Below are 14,949 nucleotides of genomic sequence, written 5' to 3'. Positions count from 1 at the left end.
TCAATCTTTTTTTTTCATAAGGTGAGAGAAATGAACATCGGAGATGAGCTTTTTATTTATTGCAAAATTATCAATAACGTCTTTAAATGGTGTCTTTCGCACGATCTCATTCTCAATCGAGAGTCGTGCAAGGGAAGGACAAGGCGGCGTTGATGTCCGATGGTTGATACGAGACAGTTTCTTTTTTAAATCAGCTTTAGCGAGTGATTAGCAGCGGTAGCAATAACATGTTGGCAACAACTTTGTAAAGTTATCACTGAAGACCTACGAAACAGAAGCGCCCTCGGACCTACAAGAACCTCAACCCGGCGCTGGTTTACCGAGAACACATTACAGGAGGAGTCGGACATCATTCATGTGTTGTTTATTTGTTGAAAACATGCTTTTTTACAGTTGTATTGTGTACGGCCTCTATGCACTGAGGCATTAACTTCCACTCCAAGTTCCTTCCCTTGGAGGAATGTGTTGAACTTGTATGTGCGTTGAACTTTTTTCGCACCGTATGTAGCCAATCGTGCTAAACGGAGGTGCAAGGAAACATTTGTCCCACGTGGCTTATATATTGATTTGGTGAAAACAAGACGAGAGGCGACGTTTCGGGCAATGACCCTTCTTCACAGCACGCACTTTAACAAATACATTTTTTACGATTAGTTTTGTCGGTTAAGCCACGTAGCAACCTCAACAGGTCTGTGCAATTAAGAAGCTCCCGCCATCCGACGCGGACACATGAGATGAATTGATTAGCGCGTGGCGAAGTGTAGAAACGCGTCAATTGTGACGAACACGGCTCGCGCGAGGGCTATGTGCGAACCTCTTTGCGACGACGCCGATAAGTCTGGGATCGTGGAGCGTGGGCACGACCACCTGATCAATAACACCACCACCACCTGATCAATGACACCACCACCTGATCAATGACACCACCACCTGCTCAAGGGCTCAGGATCCGCTCTCCCGTCCACTCGAGGTCCTTGCTCACGCCGAATGACGGCCTGGTGTTAATCTCCAGTGAGACGCGGTGCAAAATTGTCAACATTTTGCCCGATTTTCAACGTAACCGGGTTTTTTTTTTGCTGGCAAAACTAAATAAGTTGGCACATTTGTCCACCATGTGGCACATCTGTTTGGTGGTTGAGGGTGAGCATAACTCTAATTGACGTCATACCTACACGATCGAACCCGAAAAAAAACCCAACTATGAACCTACTTACAGATCTATACAACAACTTAATGACACCGTTGCTTTGTCTTCTGCTCCACACGGCTGTGGGGTGGCCCGCAGTGTTGTGCGTGTGCGAGTTTGGTATGGGTCGGGTGACATATCTGGGCGTGAGTGGAGGCGATCAGGTGGTCAGTAAAGGTGAGAGGCAGATGTGAGCGTTGGACAGGTGGTGAGTACAGGTGAGCGCGAGTCGCGTGAGTCGCGTGGTGAGCACAGGTGGGTCATGAGCGACGGTCCACAAAGCGCAGGTCAAGGCAGCCCCCGGGCCCCAGGAGGCCGTGCGTCTTGGCCGGGACACGCGGGGCCCCGGGCAGGGCCTCCACGCGGAACTCGAGCAGCAGCTGTGAGGAAGGCGGGGAAGGAGAAGGGGCGACATCGCGTCGAGGCGCAGGCTCAGGGCAACGGTCAGGCACGGACGTGCGTGTGTACGAGGCTCGCGCGGACACGAGTGGGGTTATGATCGTGGCCCTGCGGTAAGCGTGTTCGTCGCTTGTTGCAGGGGTTTGCAGTTCGAATCTGGCAGGCCGCCGTGGCTATTACCGTGGGTGTAACACATTCCTGCGGAGGGAGCTGGTAGGAACGTTGGGTTGCTCGGTCAATAGCCAAGTTCAACGGCGGCGTGGTATATTCCGCAAATGTTCCCGACTGTGAGGACGGGCACAAGCCGGCGTGAGTAGGTTATACATTGAGTTTTATAAGGACACCACGGTGTGACCAGCCCCTCCCCACCCAGCCCCATCCTCCCCACCCAGCCCCTCCCCACCCTCCCTCCCCACCCAGCCCCTCCCTCCCCACCCAGCCCCTCCCTGCACGACGGACGGACGGACACAATAATCCCCTGTGGGATGGTGTAACCAGGAGGTTCCTACCAGTACAAGGTTGCATTCTGGCCGCGGTCAAGATCAGATTCTCGAGTGCAGTGAGTTGATTGTCGAGGCTTGATCACCAATGACTGCACAACAAAACCTATCATATTAAATTTGGGTCTGCCCTTAATTTGTCCACGTTCCAACTCTGGGAATCAAAAACATCCATTCGATCGTAATTTGATGAACGGTGCCCTCTTGGACAGAGCGAGTGTGAACGTGCTGCCCTCTGCTGTTGTGACCGGGCCACTTGAAGGATGTTCCCAGGTAGCTCTGTGACGTTCCCGTGTCCCGTTCTCTACCACGAAGGTCCACGATGCTCTGCTCGACTTCAGAATGAATTGTTCGTCTCGCGACACTGATAGCGCAACTGGGAAAAAAAAAAGTTGTCGCCAAAAAGAAAATCCTTAAAATCTAACCCTACACTTGTTCATTTGAAATTCCATACGAATCCGAATTGTATTGCAATTCTCAATGCGTGTCCGTGCGTGGGGTGTGTGCGTGTGTGCGCTCGTGCCCACCCGAGCCAGCACCAGGTGAATCTCCAACTCGGCCACGCGCCGCCCGACGCAGCTGCGGACCCCGTACCCGAACGGGATCGACGCGAACCCCTGCGAGTCTCGCGACCCGTGAGCCGACTCGGGGCACCGGTGCGCTCCCTCCTCCTCCTCCTCCCCTTCCTCTTCCCCGTCACCGCTGCCGTCACCGTGGGGCCCCGCTGGCCCACCCCTGGAGGCGCCGTCGCGGAGCCAGCGCTCGGGGCGGAAGCTCTCGGGCTGCGGGAACGTGGCCGGGTCGTGCGAGGTGCTGTAGTGGCACATGGCCAGTTGGGTCTGCGGGTGCAACGGGAGACGTGTTGGCACAGAGGGACCGCGGGCATCGGAGGGCAGCGCGTGAACACCGGCTGTGCTTGTGGCCGGTGTCGCTCTCGGCCACACACAAGGCCGTGTTCTCCAACCCCCCCCCCCTACACAGGCCACTGGGGCAAATGCTCTTCGCGAGCACTTATGAAGGCCACTACGAGGGGGTGGGGGGGGGGTGTAGCCAGCACCATGCCCGGCTGCCTTTTTTCTCCACGCACCCTTCAGTGTTTGTGGTTGGGGGAAATCCCGACATTGGACTGATTGAATAGTAGAATAGGCAATATCCAGGCTAGGTCCGGCATTGGACCGGGAGGGAATTTTTCGTACAATGTTTCGCCAATGCTGCCAGTGGACTGCAGAGCAATGATAAAGGGTCGTGGTGTGGGCAGAAAGATCCTTAGCCACCTTTGTCTCCCCGGTGCTAATGTTTGCACGCCGGACCAGATCCTCATTCAAAGCTAATTTGACCTTGGGGAGGCTCCAGGCCAGGTTCAGACATCACCACTGGTTCTAGTGGTGGCTGGGAATTGAACTTGGGTTGCCGGGTTCGTAGCGCTGTGCGCTAACTACTGTACCGCAACTCTCCATACAAACAAAAATGTCATTCCCCAAACTCGTAAAGCCTTTTGATAGACGAGTGCAGTTTGTGAGCACCCATGAAGGATGTCACGGACTACGAGTGGGTGGTGTGGCCAGCACCACGGCTGGCCACTTTAAACACACGGACCCACCCACGCGGCATCACGGGCAAGGGGTGGGAAGAGGTAGTGGTGGTGGTGGTGTGAGATCCTCACCCCTTTGGGGATGTGGTGACCTCCCAGTACCATGTCCGTCTGAGTCACTCTGCCGTTGCCTGGCAACACCGGGTACAACCTGTGCGACACAACACCAATACCACCATCACAACCATCGTCGTCGCCATGCAGACCGTCAGGATAATGTGCAACTCAAAAGTAATCGTGATCGTCGTGGAGAATATAAATGAAATGATTAAGCAGCCAATGTGTCTCCCTCACAAATATGTGACTCCACATCAACAACAACAGAGTTTCTTACAGAACCCATCAGCCGCACGGCCTTCTGGGAATGCGTTATGTCGGCAGTGTCGTTTCACTGCCGCACAACAAGATTCCAGAGTTTTGCTCGTCTTGCAAACCATGCCGCTGAAATTATATACTCCCCGAAAGCTGTACGGCTGATGGGTCGTGTAAGAAACGCCTTTATTTTCTTCATCAGGATGAGTCAATTCCTGGACCCAGATGTCTGAAAATGACTGGATTACTTTACTGATTCTCGATCCGATTACTGGACTCATCGATGATACCAAAACAATTTGGGGGAAAAAAAACCTCCCTCGCCTCTTCCCGCTGGAGGTGATGGGTGGGGCTTGGCGACATCGGTAGAGTCGTCAGGTCGAGCGTGGCCTGGAGAGGACACAGCTGCCTCCTCGGAGGGATTGGCCGCAAACAAAGTAGCCGATGACAATTTCTAGTCAATGAATCGGCTCCACGTCCCAGGTCAGGGTCACCGGCGAGGAGGTCAGGAGACGACCGGGATGGTCCTGGTCACCAGGAGGAGACCATTAACGTGGCGAGGGCCGCAGGGCGAGGCGGGTGGTGAACCCGGAACGTGGAGACGAGAGCACGGCCAAGAGCAAGACCAACACCGGATTGCAGAGACACGTTGATGCGTCATGATCTGATTATGGCACTGCCGTGGGGCGACGTGACTCAGCTGGCCGAAGACCACAAGTTGAGTAACAGCTCCGCATGGCGAGCTCGAGGCGGCTCGGGGTGCTCGTCCGGAAAGGGGCCTCATGGCTGAAGGCCCCAGGGCCTCCCCCCCCCCCTCACCCCGTACCTGAGCGTCTCCTTGAGGACCCCTCGCAGCAGTGGCATCTCCGCCACGTGCTCGGCAGACGGGGCCCGCCCCCCCGACGGCCCCCGCTCGCGAACCTCGCGCAGCACGGCCTCCTGGGTGAGCGGGTGGCGCGCCAGCAGATCGAGGCACCACGACAGCGTGAAGGACGTCTGTGGCATGCGTGGAGACACGGGCACCGTGAGGCACGGGAGGCACGTGGGACAAGGAATGTTGGCACTCGCAATGCAACACAATTTGGGTTCAATTTCGATTTAAAGCTTTCGTGACTGCAGGGATAAGAAGGCTCAGCTAATCGAGTCTCTCCATCTCAGCTTAAATAGTCGCTCCAAGCCTGGGGCTTGTCATTCAGACTCTGTCTCCTCGACAGACCTGTTCTCCACCTGAGGACGGCTACTTGCGTTGTGGCCAAAACGTCATGAGAATTATTTTATTATGTTTTATTTTTATTATTTTATTATTTTAATTCTACGTGACTTTACCAAAAGAACCAAGAAGATGAATTTGGGTTCATACAATAATTCGATGTTGGTGTGATTGTTGCACCCAATCCCCTCCCCCCCGCCCCCAACAATATTATCTGAAAGAACTTTACTACCGAAAGAACCAAAGAGTAATTCCTGCATTCACGAAAGCTTCAAATCAAGTTTGAAACACCTCTACGGGGAGGATTTCCACACAACTGACACCTAAATTCAAATTTGGCAATCTTTTGAAGAACGTAATCAACCAGGTAAAGTGTTAACTGTTGTGTTAGCCGACTCTCTGTGTTGCATTGTATTCCATTTCTCAGTTTACTAGGTTTGTTTTCTCAAACTTTCAATTTCTCTCCCCCTGCCGCTCTCTAAAATTTTTGACTAGGTTTGTCACACTTCCAATTTCTCTCCCCCTACCGCTCTCATTGAAATGCTCATTTCTCTGCTCCACCCCCCCCTCTCTCTATATATAAATGCCTCGTCACAGAGGTGTTGTTTCTCTGTGTGTCTCTGTGTGTTTCTCTCTGCGTGTGTGTCTCTCTCTGTGTTTGTCTTTCTGTGTGTCTGTCTCTCTCTCTGTGTGTCTCTCCCCCGTGTATGTGTGTCTCTCTCTCTGTGTGTCTCTCTCTTTCCGTGTCTGTGTTGTCTCTTGTATCTGTGTCTCTCTCCGAGCTTGCATTCATTCATACTTGATGACGGTTGCTTGTGTTGCAATCGCAAACGTGGCATTCTATTACTTATTTGCTATTATTTCTACGTGACTTTACCGAAAGAACCAAAGAGTCATATTATCTGGTCAGCCAATAGGTGAACTCGGTCAATCGTATTGTTTACCCGTGTAGCCGTTGACCATGCTTGGTGTTCGTGAGCGCACCCCAGTCCCGAGCGACGCGACTAAAGTCATCTCGGCCTGCGTCCTCAATCAGGATGGTCACTTTCGTCTCGTCGCGCTACGCGGCTCACACCCGTCGCGGGCGAAATTAAAAAACCCCACGGTCGACGAATATTCGTGTCGCTCACTGCCGTGGACACTCGTTATGCGCCGGGGTTTGGTGGCGCATGGCCGGAGGCGGCGCGGCGTGGCACGCGGCCGTGGGCTCCGTACCGTGTCCACGCCCGCCAGGAGCATCTCGGTCACGTTGGCGTAGAGCTCCTGTCGCGAGAGCGCCCCCGACGTGAGCTGCTCGGTCAGGAACCCCGCGTCACGCGCAGCGCCGCCCGTCGCCCGCTCCTCCTCGAGCTCCCGCGCTCGCGCGTCCACGTGCATCTCGCCTGATGGGGGGGGGGGGGGGGGCAGCACGAGTGGGGGCGTTGGGCACGTGAGGGGGGGGGCACGAGGGGGGCGTTGGGCCCGTGAGGGAGGAGGGGGGGCACGAGTGGGGGCGTTGGGCCCGTGAGGGAGGGGGGGGGGCACGAGTGGGGTGTTGGGCCCGTGAGGGAGCGGGGGGGGGGGTGTCATGAGTGGGGGCGTTGGGCACGTGAGGGGGGGGGCACGAGGGGGGCGTTGGGCCCGTGAGGGAGGGGGGGGGGGCACGAGTGGGGGCGTTGGGCCCGTGAGGGAGTGTGCCGGGAAGAGGCGTCGGTGTGGACCTGTGAGAGATTCATCTGAAGTTTACTGATGGACTTTTTAAGGACCATCTAAATACGTTTATTGACATGCAAAGGCATCTCAAGGTAAGACGCCATATTAATGGGATGATGAGAAACCATCTCAAGATGTGTGTGGACAAATGAGAAAGCATTTCAGTGTGATGGAAGACGTGTTTGGGGACATCCTAAGGTGTTGAGGTTGTAAGCACAATTCAATATTATGGACACAACATGGCAGATGTCATGAGGGCCGGAGGAGCCCACTCCATCTCCGGATCTCTCGAACTGTGCCTCTCTCATCTCTCCGCGCTTTCCAACTTCGACAACGGTCTCTGAAGCCTCTTCGGTGGTGGTGTTGGCTGATTGGGGGGCCCAAATCAGAAATTATCTTTGGTGGGCTGCCCCCCGCCCCTTCAATTAATCAAATCCTGGTGAGATGGCAGATGAGACGTAGACACGAGATAGATACTTGGTGAAGCAAGAGACCTGTAGACAACTGAGACTTGGTGAAGCAAGAGACGACCCATGCAGACAAGACAGGAGACTTGGGGGTGCCTAAGCTTTGTGTGAAACCTACCACCACTGCGGGGAGCTGGGGGGGGGGGGGGCTAAGCTTTGTTTGAAACCTACCACCACTGCGGGGAGCTGGGGGGGGGGCTAAGCTTTGTTTGAAACCTACCACCACTGCGACAGTGGCCACAACGCCACCGCCTTCCCAGTCCCTGCGCCACCCACGGCCCCCAGGCCCCCCAATCCCCCCCTGGGCGACTCACTGAAGCGGAACAGCCCGTCCCATGAGCGGCAGAAGTCTTCCCAGGGCCCCGGCAGCACGGGCCGGAGCCAGCGAGGGATGGCGCCGGCGTACATGGTGGTCTTGAACATGCTGAACATGAGCTGCAGCGCGGCGATGTAGTCGCGCGTGTCGGCGGGCACCTCGGGGGCCAGGCAGCCCAGCCGCCTCTCGAATAGCACGCTCGCCATGCCTGCACACACACACACGTGCACACACACACACACGTGCACACACACACACGTGCACACACACACACACACGTGCACACACACACGTGCACACAGACGTGCACACGCACACACACACGTGCACACACACACACACACGTGCACACAGACGCGCACACACACAGACGTGCACACACACACACGTGCACACGCAACACAGACGCACACACACACAGACGTGCACACAGACGCGCATACACACACGTGCACACACACACACACAGACGCGCACACGCAACACAGACACACATACGTGCACACACACACACGTGCACACACACACACAGACGCGCGCACACACACATGCACACACACACGTGCACACACACACACCGCCACCACTGTCATCGTCGTCGCCGCCGCCGGCCCAACGTAAGCACGACACTCCAGGTAGGAATAAAAACACTTGTGGTTTTAGTCCATCAGCCAATTCGTGTTATTGTTGTTGTTGGTGGCGTCAATGTTCGTGCAGCGCCGTCAGTAGTGGGTGGTGGCGGTGTCGGCAGCAGCGGCGCCCACGCAGGCGGTGCCCGTGGCGAGGGTGCAGCACCTTCCATGGCGAACTTGAAGAGGAGCCCGTTGACGTTCCGGACGGTGCCGTCGCGCTCGTCCCGGTCGGATCGCACGCGCGACACGACGTCCTCCACGATGGCGTTGATCTGCTCCGAGTGCCTCCACACGGAGCGTGCTCGCATCAGCGGCTGGCGCAGCACCGCCCGCATGCGCAGCCACTCCTCGCCCTCCCTGCGCAACGTGTACGCACGTGTTTTGAACTTTCTTTCGCGCCGTGCGTAACAGACCGCGGCAAATCGACGGTGCGGGGGAAGGACAACAAACTAAACACCCAAAAAACCGTTCTATAGAAACGATATCAGTGTCGGTTCTGCCCTCTCTGGCAATACAACAGGTGTTAGGATGTTAAAACACCAAACAAAAACATTTAGCAAAGAATCGTGTCTTCATTCACCAGACACTTGTGGTGAACATGCAAACCAAAAAAATGCTCTGATAGTATTTGCATTGTCTTTGAAACTGATTGATCCACACCATAGACAGCTTTCTTTTGGGCCTAGTCTCAAACGGCGTTAGACCAAAGGACGCCAATCGGCGAACAGCGAGTTTTTGAAATTCGTTTTCAATTTAGATTTACAAGCGCATAGCTCCAGTGGCTCCCTAACATCGCAAGGGACAGAGCGTTCCAGACGGCCACAGAAGCGCATCCGAAAGCGCGCGGATGCAGTCAACGAGCATTCGGCCGTCGCCAACTCGTCGATTTCGTCGCTAGGTCTCGCGGCTCTTGGGGTTCTCCGCTCCGCCGCCGACGCGGGCATTCCGCGGGTGCGGGGGGAGCGACTCACGCCGAGATGAGGCCGTTGGCGCGTCCCCGCAGGGCTCGATACTCGTTCCACGAGGCCATGTTGGCCCTCTGCGGCGCGGGGCTCTCTGAGCGCAGCACGTGGGCCACCAGCCCCGGGGACGCCAGCGACACCACGAACTGCGGCCCGAAGCTTGTGCCCCACATGGCGCCAAAGCGACGAGCCTGCTGCAGCTGGGGGCCGTCCAAACAGCGCGGGGAGACACGAAGAGACGCACGGGGAGACGCACGGGGAGACACGTGAGACGTGGGAGGCACGGGGCAAATGTGACAGGAAACACGCAGAGGGCCACACAGTGACGAGTGCAGTCGCACGCGCGCAAACAACTGCAGCCACGCAGCATATGATGTGGCCTCAGTCTGTATTAACGGTGATATTCTTTGCGTAACAATTAAAAAAATGTATTCTCCGAGTTGAAATGTGTCGACGCCAAGTGCAGAACTGAATTGAACGTGATGGGTTTTCTCGAGTGCAGTCATTGGTGACCTGAAGAGCTGATTTTAGCCCGGGCCAGAAATCAAACTCAGGTCGTCAGAGTAGCAGTGCTGGAGTGCACGTCCCATCAATACATGCTGTTTACATTGAAATGTTCTTCACAAGATTTTCACTGACTGGACATTGTAGCCTGCCCACACATATATATTTTAATCAGCTCAAGCCTCCAGTAAATCACGTGACTTTTGTGTGGCGACCCCCACTCAGAACCCCTCCCCTCTCCTCTCCCCCCACCCCCTGTGAGAACAGACTCCGCTCGGTGCAGCTCCCTTCTGCTGCTCGCTCCTTCTATCTCCTCTCTCTCATCGTCACCACCACCCTCTTCATCACCACCACCCTCTCATCATCACCACCGCCCTCTTCATCACCACTACCCTCTCATCACCACCACCTTCTCATCATCACCACCACCTTCTTCATCACCACCACCCTCTTCATCACCACCACCCTCTCATCATCACCACCCTGTCATCATCACCACCCTCTTCATCACCACCACCACCCTCTCATCATCAGCACCACCACCCTCTCATCATCACCACCACCCTCTCATCACCATCAACACCCTGTCATCGTCACCGCCCTCTCATCACCACCACCCTCTTCATCACCACCACCCTCTCACCATCATCACCCTCTCATCATCATCACCCTCTCATCATCATCACCACCACCCTCTTCATCATCACCACCCTCTTCATCACCACCCTCTTCATCACCACCCGGTCATCATCACCACCCGGTCATCATCACCACCCTCTTCATCATCACCACCCTCTTCATCACCACCCTCTTCATAACCACCCTGTCATCACCACCACCCTCTTCATCACCACCACCCTCTCACCATCATCACCCTCTCATCATCACCACCCTCTCATCATCACCACCACCCTCATAATCACCACCACCCTCTCATCATCACCACCCTCTTCATCACCACCACCCTCTTCATCATCACCGCCCTCTTCATCACCACCACCCTCTTCATCACCACCACGATCTCATCATCACCACCACCACGATCTCATCATCACCACCACCCTGTCATCACCACCACCCTGTCATCACCACCACCCTCTCATCACCACCACCCTCTCATCACCACCCTCTCACCATCATCACCCTCTCATCATCATCACCACCCTCATCATCACCACCACCCTCATCATCATCACCACCCTCTCATCATCACCACCACCCTCTCATCATCACCACCACCCTCTCATCATCACCACCATTTCATCATCACCACCCTCTCATCATCATCACCACCCTGTCATCACCACCACCCTCTCATAATCACCACCCTCTCATCACCACCACACTATCATCACCACCACCCTCTCATCATCACCACCACACTATCATCATCACCACCATTTCATCATCACCACCCTCTCATCATCATCACCACCCTGTCATTACCACCACCCTCTCATCATCACCACCCTCTCATCATCACCACCACCCTCATCATCACCACCATCCTCTCATCACCACCACACTATTATCATCACCACCATCTCATCATCACCATCCTCTCATCAGCATCATCACCACCGCCTCCCTCTCATCCCAGACATCTTGACCCGGTCATTCCTGCTCCCCCTCCTCCTCCTCCCCTGCCTGGCGCTCCTTCACGCTACCCGCTGCTCATATCCATCCGTGTCCTCACTGTCTCTCTTCACTCCCCTTCCTGTGGTGTGCAATGGCTAAAACGTTTCATCTGTTTAATATCTGTTATTAATATATGTTACTTAAGGCCACAAACTGTGCTTGTACGCTACTGCAGCAGCAGCACCCGATGTGTTTAATACATCTGTGTTAGTGTCGCCAAGATATCACATTTATTGCAATATCAGTTTCCCATAACTTTGTTATTGTATTTCGCATGTCTATTATTGCATCGTTGGTGTTGTGAGTTTCTGTACTTGCAGAACAAATAAAGATTCATTAACTCTATGCGGTCGATCTCTTTTTTTTAAACGCATCTACTACTCCGACTACACACACGGAGCGAGGGAGCCATGTACCCGTGTATAAGGGAAGTGACGTCGCCGCGTCAGGGAAGGGGCACGCAGGATACACACACAGAGGTCGCACCGCAATTTCCACCGCAACACGTTCAACATTGCGGTGTCTCAATCACACAACGCCTAGCCGCCTTTGTCTCCCCAGTACTGATGTCCGCGCACACCGCGCAGCAGCAGACGATACTCTTTTAAGGCTGAGTCTACCTCGAGGAGGGCCCAGCAGCGGCTCAGTTAATTCGTTCCTGAGAACGTCGACCGTGCAAAGGAATTGAACTCGGGTGACATCACTCACCTGTATGTCGTGGATGCGGCTGAAGCCATCTTTCCAGAAGAACTCCACCAGGTTCGAGGCGAAGCCGGGCCCGGGAAGATCCCGCACGCCCCTCGGCCTCCGGGCGGTGACTCCGTCTCCCTCCGGGTGGTCCCCCGCGGTGGTTCCCCCCCCTCCTCGTCGTCTCCCCACCTCGTCCCGAGGCAGCGCGAGCCGAGTGGAGTGGAGCGGCCGAGGGTGGCCGAGGCGACTCGTGGAGTCGGAGTGGGACTCGAGTCCCGCGGTCCCCCGGGACTTGCTCAGCACTCCGTGCAGCGCCTTGGCGGAGCGCATGGTTCTGCGAGCCCAGCCCCACGGGAGACACCGCCAGTCACAGGGACATGTTGCATATGCTGGGTCTTGGAAAATGTATAAAAGTAATGCAATTAAATTAAAATTGGAAAATGCGTTATTATACGAAATTATGTTAATGTATGTAATTATGCGCGTAAATTATGCTGATTAGGGCTGTGTGATTGTGTTAAGTTCTGCGAGTGTATGTAATTATGCTATTGTATGCAATTATGATAATTAGGCTCAGCTTCGTTGCCTAGGGTCGTATTATCAATCGGGATAATACAATTATTCTCGCTTTAACATTTACTGATTATGTCTTAGTGTTTTTATGTCAGGTCTCCAAATTCAAATCTCACCGCAGGATACAGTTCTCATAATTAAGATTATTATGCATGAACTCAGGAAGGCACCACTCAGACATTTCTGTGTTAAGCAACTTTAATCTAAAAAAAAATAACACTCTAATATACGAACTCTTATGTTTGGAATTGTCAACACAGTACTTTTGGAGATGTTCTCCTCATTGATCCGTACATTTAACCCTCGATGATTACGTTTGTTAAACTGGGTAATAGAACAATCGACTATTCCTCAGCGTAAAGCGAGCATCCACGGCGATAAGAAAAAGTCCTTAAAAATTAATGTGACGATACTCATATGAACGGCAATAAATAAACATGTCCCGAAAGGCAAAAGTAATTATCAATTAATTTATTGGCAAGATTATGCAATTAACGAAAACGAATACCTAAAATACTTCTAACAATCGTATTCATGTAACTCGACGGGCAGCGATGCTTTCCACGATCAGTTGATATTTAACGCACCACCTTGGAATGGCAACCCTTCTTGAAACACAAAGACAACTTTTTGGAACAATCTTATTAGTCCCGATATGCGTGTTGTGTGCGTGTCTTCTTTGCCACTTGTTGACTTGGCGGCTTACGCGGTACGGCGTTCCTTGTGCTGAAAATACCGCGGGTTCCCAGCAGGGCCGCTGGGACGGCGTGTGTGTGTGTACGTGTGTGTACGTGTGTGTGTGTGTACCTGTGTGTACGTGTTTGTGTACCTGTGTGTACGTGTGTGTGTACCTGTGTGTACGTGTGTGTGTACCTGTGTGTCTGTGTGTGTGTACCTGTGTGTCTGTGTGTGTGTGTACCTGTGTGTGTACCTGTGTGTACCTGTGTGTGTACCTGTGTGTGTGTACCTGTGTGTATGTCTGTGTGTACCTGTGTGTACGTGTGTGTGTGTACCTGTGTGTACGTGTGTGTACCTGTGTATACGTGTGTGTCTGTGTGTGTGTACCTGTGTGTGTACCTGTGTGTGTGTCTGTGTGTGTGTACCTGTGTGTGTGTCTGTGTGTGTGTGTACCTGTGTGTGTGTCTGTGTGTGTACCTGTGTGTACCTGTGTGTGTGTCTGTGTGTGTGTACGTGTGTGTGTGTACCTGTGTGTGTACCTGTGTGTGTGTGTATATTAAACACACGGCGCTCTTGCCTGCGCCAACACTCTTCCTTTTTGCGCTGCAGCTCTCTCCACTGCTGGTTGAGTTGGCGCGATGCTCGCCGTCGGCGGTGCGCGATGATTCCGTCGTCAGAGAGCGCTCGCGGCTCGTCTGCTACTCGCCGTCCCTCACTCTTGTCGTGGTTCCCAGCTGGTTCCCAGCTGGTGCTTGTCGGTGTGTGTGTGGCTCGAACCCACGGCGCTCTCGCCGGCGCTCACGGGCGGCTGGTCAGGCTCTTTCCCCTGATCCGTGCTCTCTCCTTGATCGCGCAGCTGCCAGCTTCGCACGGACGCCCGCCCTTACTTCAGGGCTGCGTTGGCTCAGGCTCTTTCCACTGCTCCGTTCTCTCTGGCGATGCACGATGGCTCTCGTCGCTCATCCGCTGCTGCTGCTGGTCCTCTGCGATGCTCGCTTGGTCGATGCTTGGCGCTTTCCGCCCTTTCTCCAGGTTGATTGCTTGTCGTCGCTCGTCACTCTTTCTCTCTCATTTTCTCCGTGCTCTCTCCTTGATCGTGCAGCTGCCAGCTTCACACGGACATCCGCTGGTGCCTCTCCCGCCTTCACTTCAGGGCTGCGCTGGCTCGGGCTCTTTCCACTGCTCCGTTCTCTCCTTTGGCGGGCAGCTGCCAGTTTTGCACTGGCATTCAGTGTTGCCTCTTCCATCCTTCCATCAGGGCTTCGCCTCGTGTCGTTGCTCAACTTCCGTGCTCTCCGCCCTTATTCCAAGAGGGCTCTTGCTGTGAGCTGCTCGTCGCTGGCTGGGTCACTCACTCTCAAAACGTGTAAATTGTGTTGTGTTGTAAAGGACGGACTTCTAAACTTCTTTATGGCACACACTGTTTATTATCTTAATACACAGTCCCTATCACACTAAGGGGGTATATGGTCCCCTCACCCGTTACCCTCAGCAGGTACAGCCTCCGGACCTTGCAGGCTGTCTAATCTCCCTGCTCTCCCAGCGTCCTCTGGCTGGACCTAGGGGATCTCCCCCCGACCACTGGTGACTCTGAGCCCT

At 54.3% G+C, this 14,949-nt stretch overlaps 1 protein-coding gene across 1 annotated transcript; it reads right to left on the bottom strand.

Annotated features, from left to right (window-relative positions):
• Window positions 1–349: 349 nt before the first annotated feature.
• On the bottom strand, window positions 350–14,745 carry LOC133349759 (cytochrome P450 27C1). The gene is made up of 10 exons (XM_061563477.1): window positions 13,890–14,745; window positions 12,118–12,433; window positions 9,277–9,467; window positions 8,469–8,662; window positions 7,672–7,881; window positions 6,414–6,580; window positions 4,815–4,984; window positions 3,749–3,827; window positions 2,613–2,924; window positions 350–1,566 (listed from the first exon to the last, which is right to left on the bottom strand). Exons 2-10 carry the CDS (start codon window positions 12,427–12,429, stop codon window positions 1,447–1,449), a joined length of 1,755 nt encoding a protein of 584 aa, XP_061419461.1. The 5' UTR covers window positions 12,430–12,433; window positions 13,890–14,745; the 3' UTR covers window positions 350–1,446.
• Between the last annotated feature and the right edge of the window lie 204 nt (window positions 14,746–14,949).

Source organism: Lethenteron reissneri, chromosome 31, assembly GCF_015708825.2.
Source record: "Lethenteron reissneri isolate LAM-NWPU_2019-01 chromosome 31, ASM1570882v1, whole genome shotgun sequence".
NCBI lineage: Eukaryota > Metazoa > Chordata > Hyperoartia > Petromyzontiformes > Petromyzontidae > Lethenteron > Lethenteron reissneri.
This window is presented reverse-complemented; position numbering and strand designations above follow the sequence as displayed.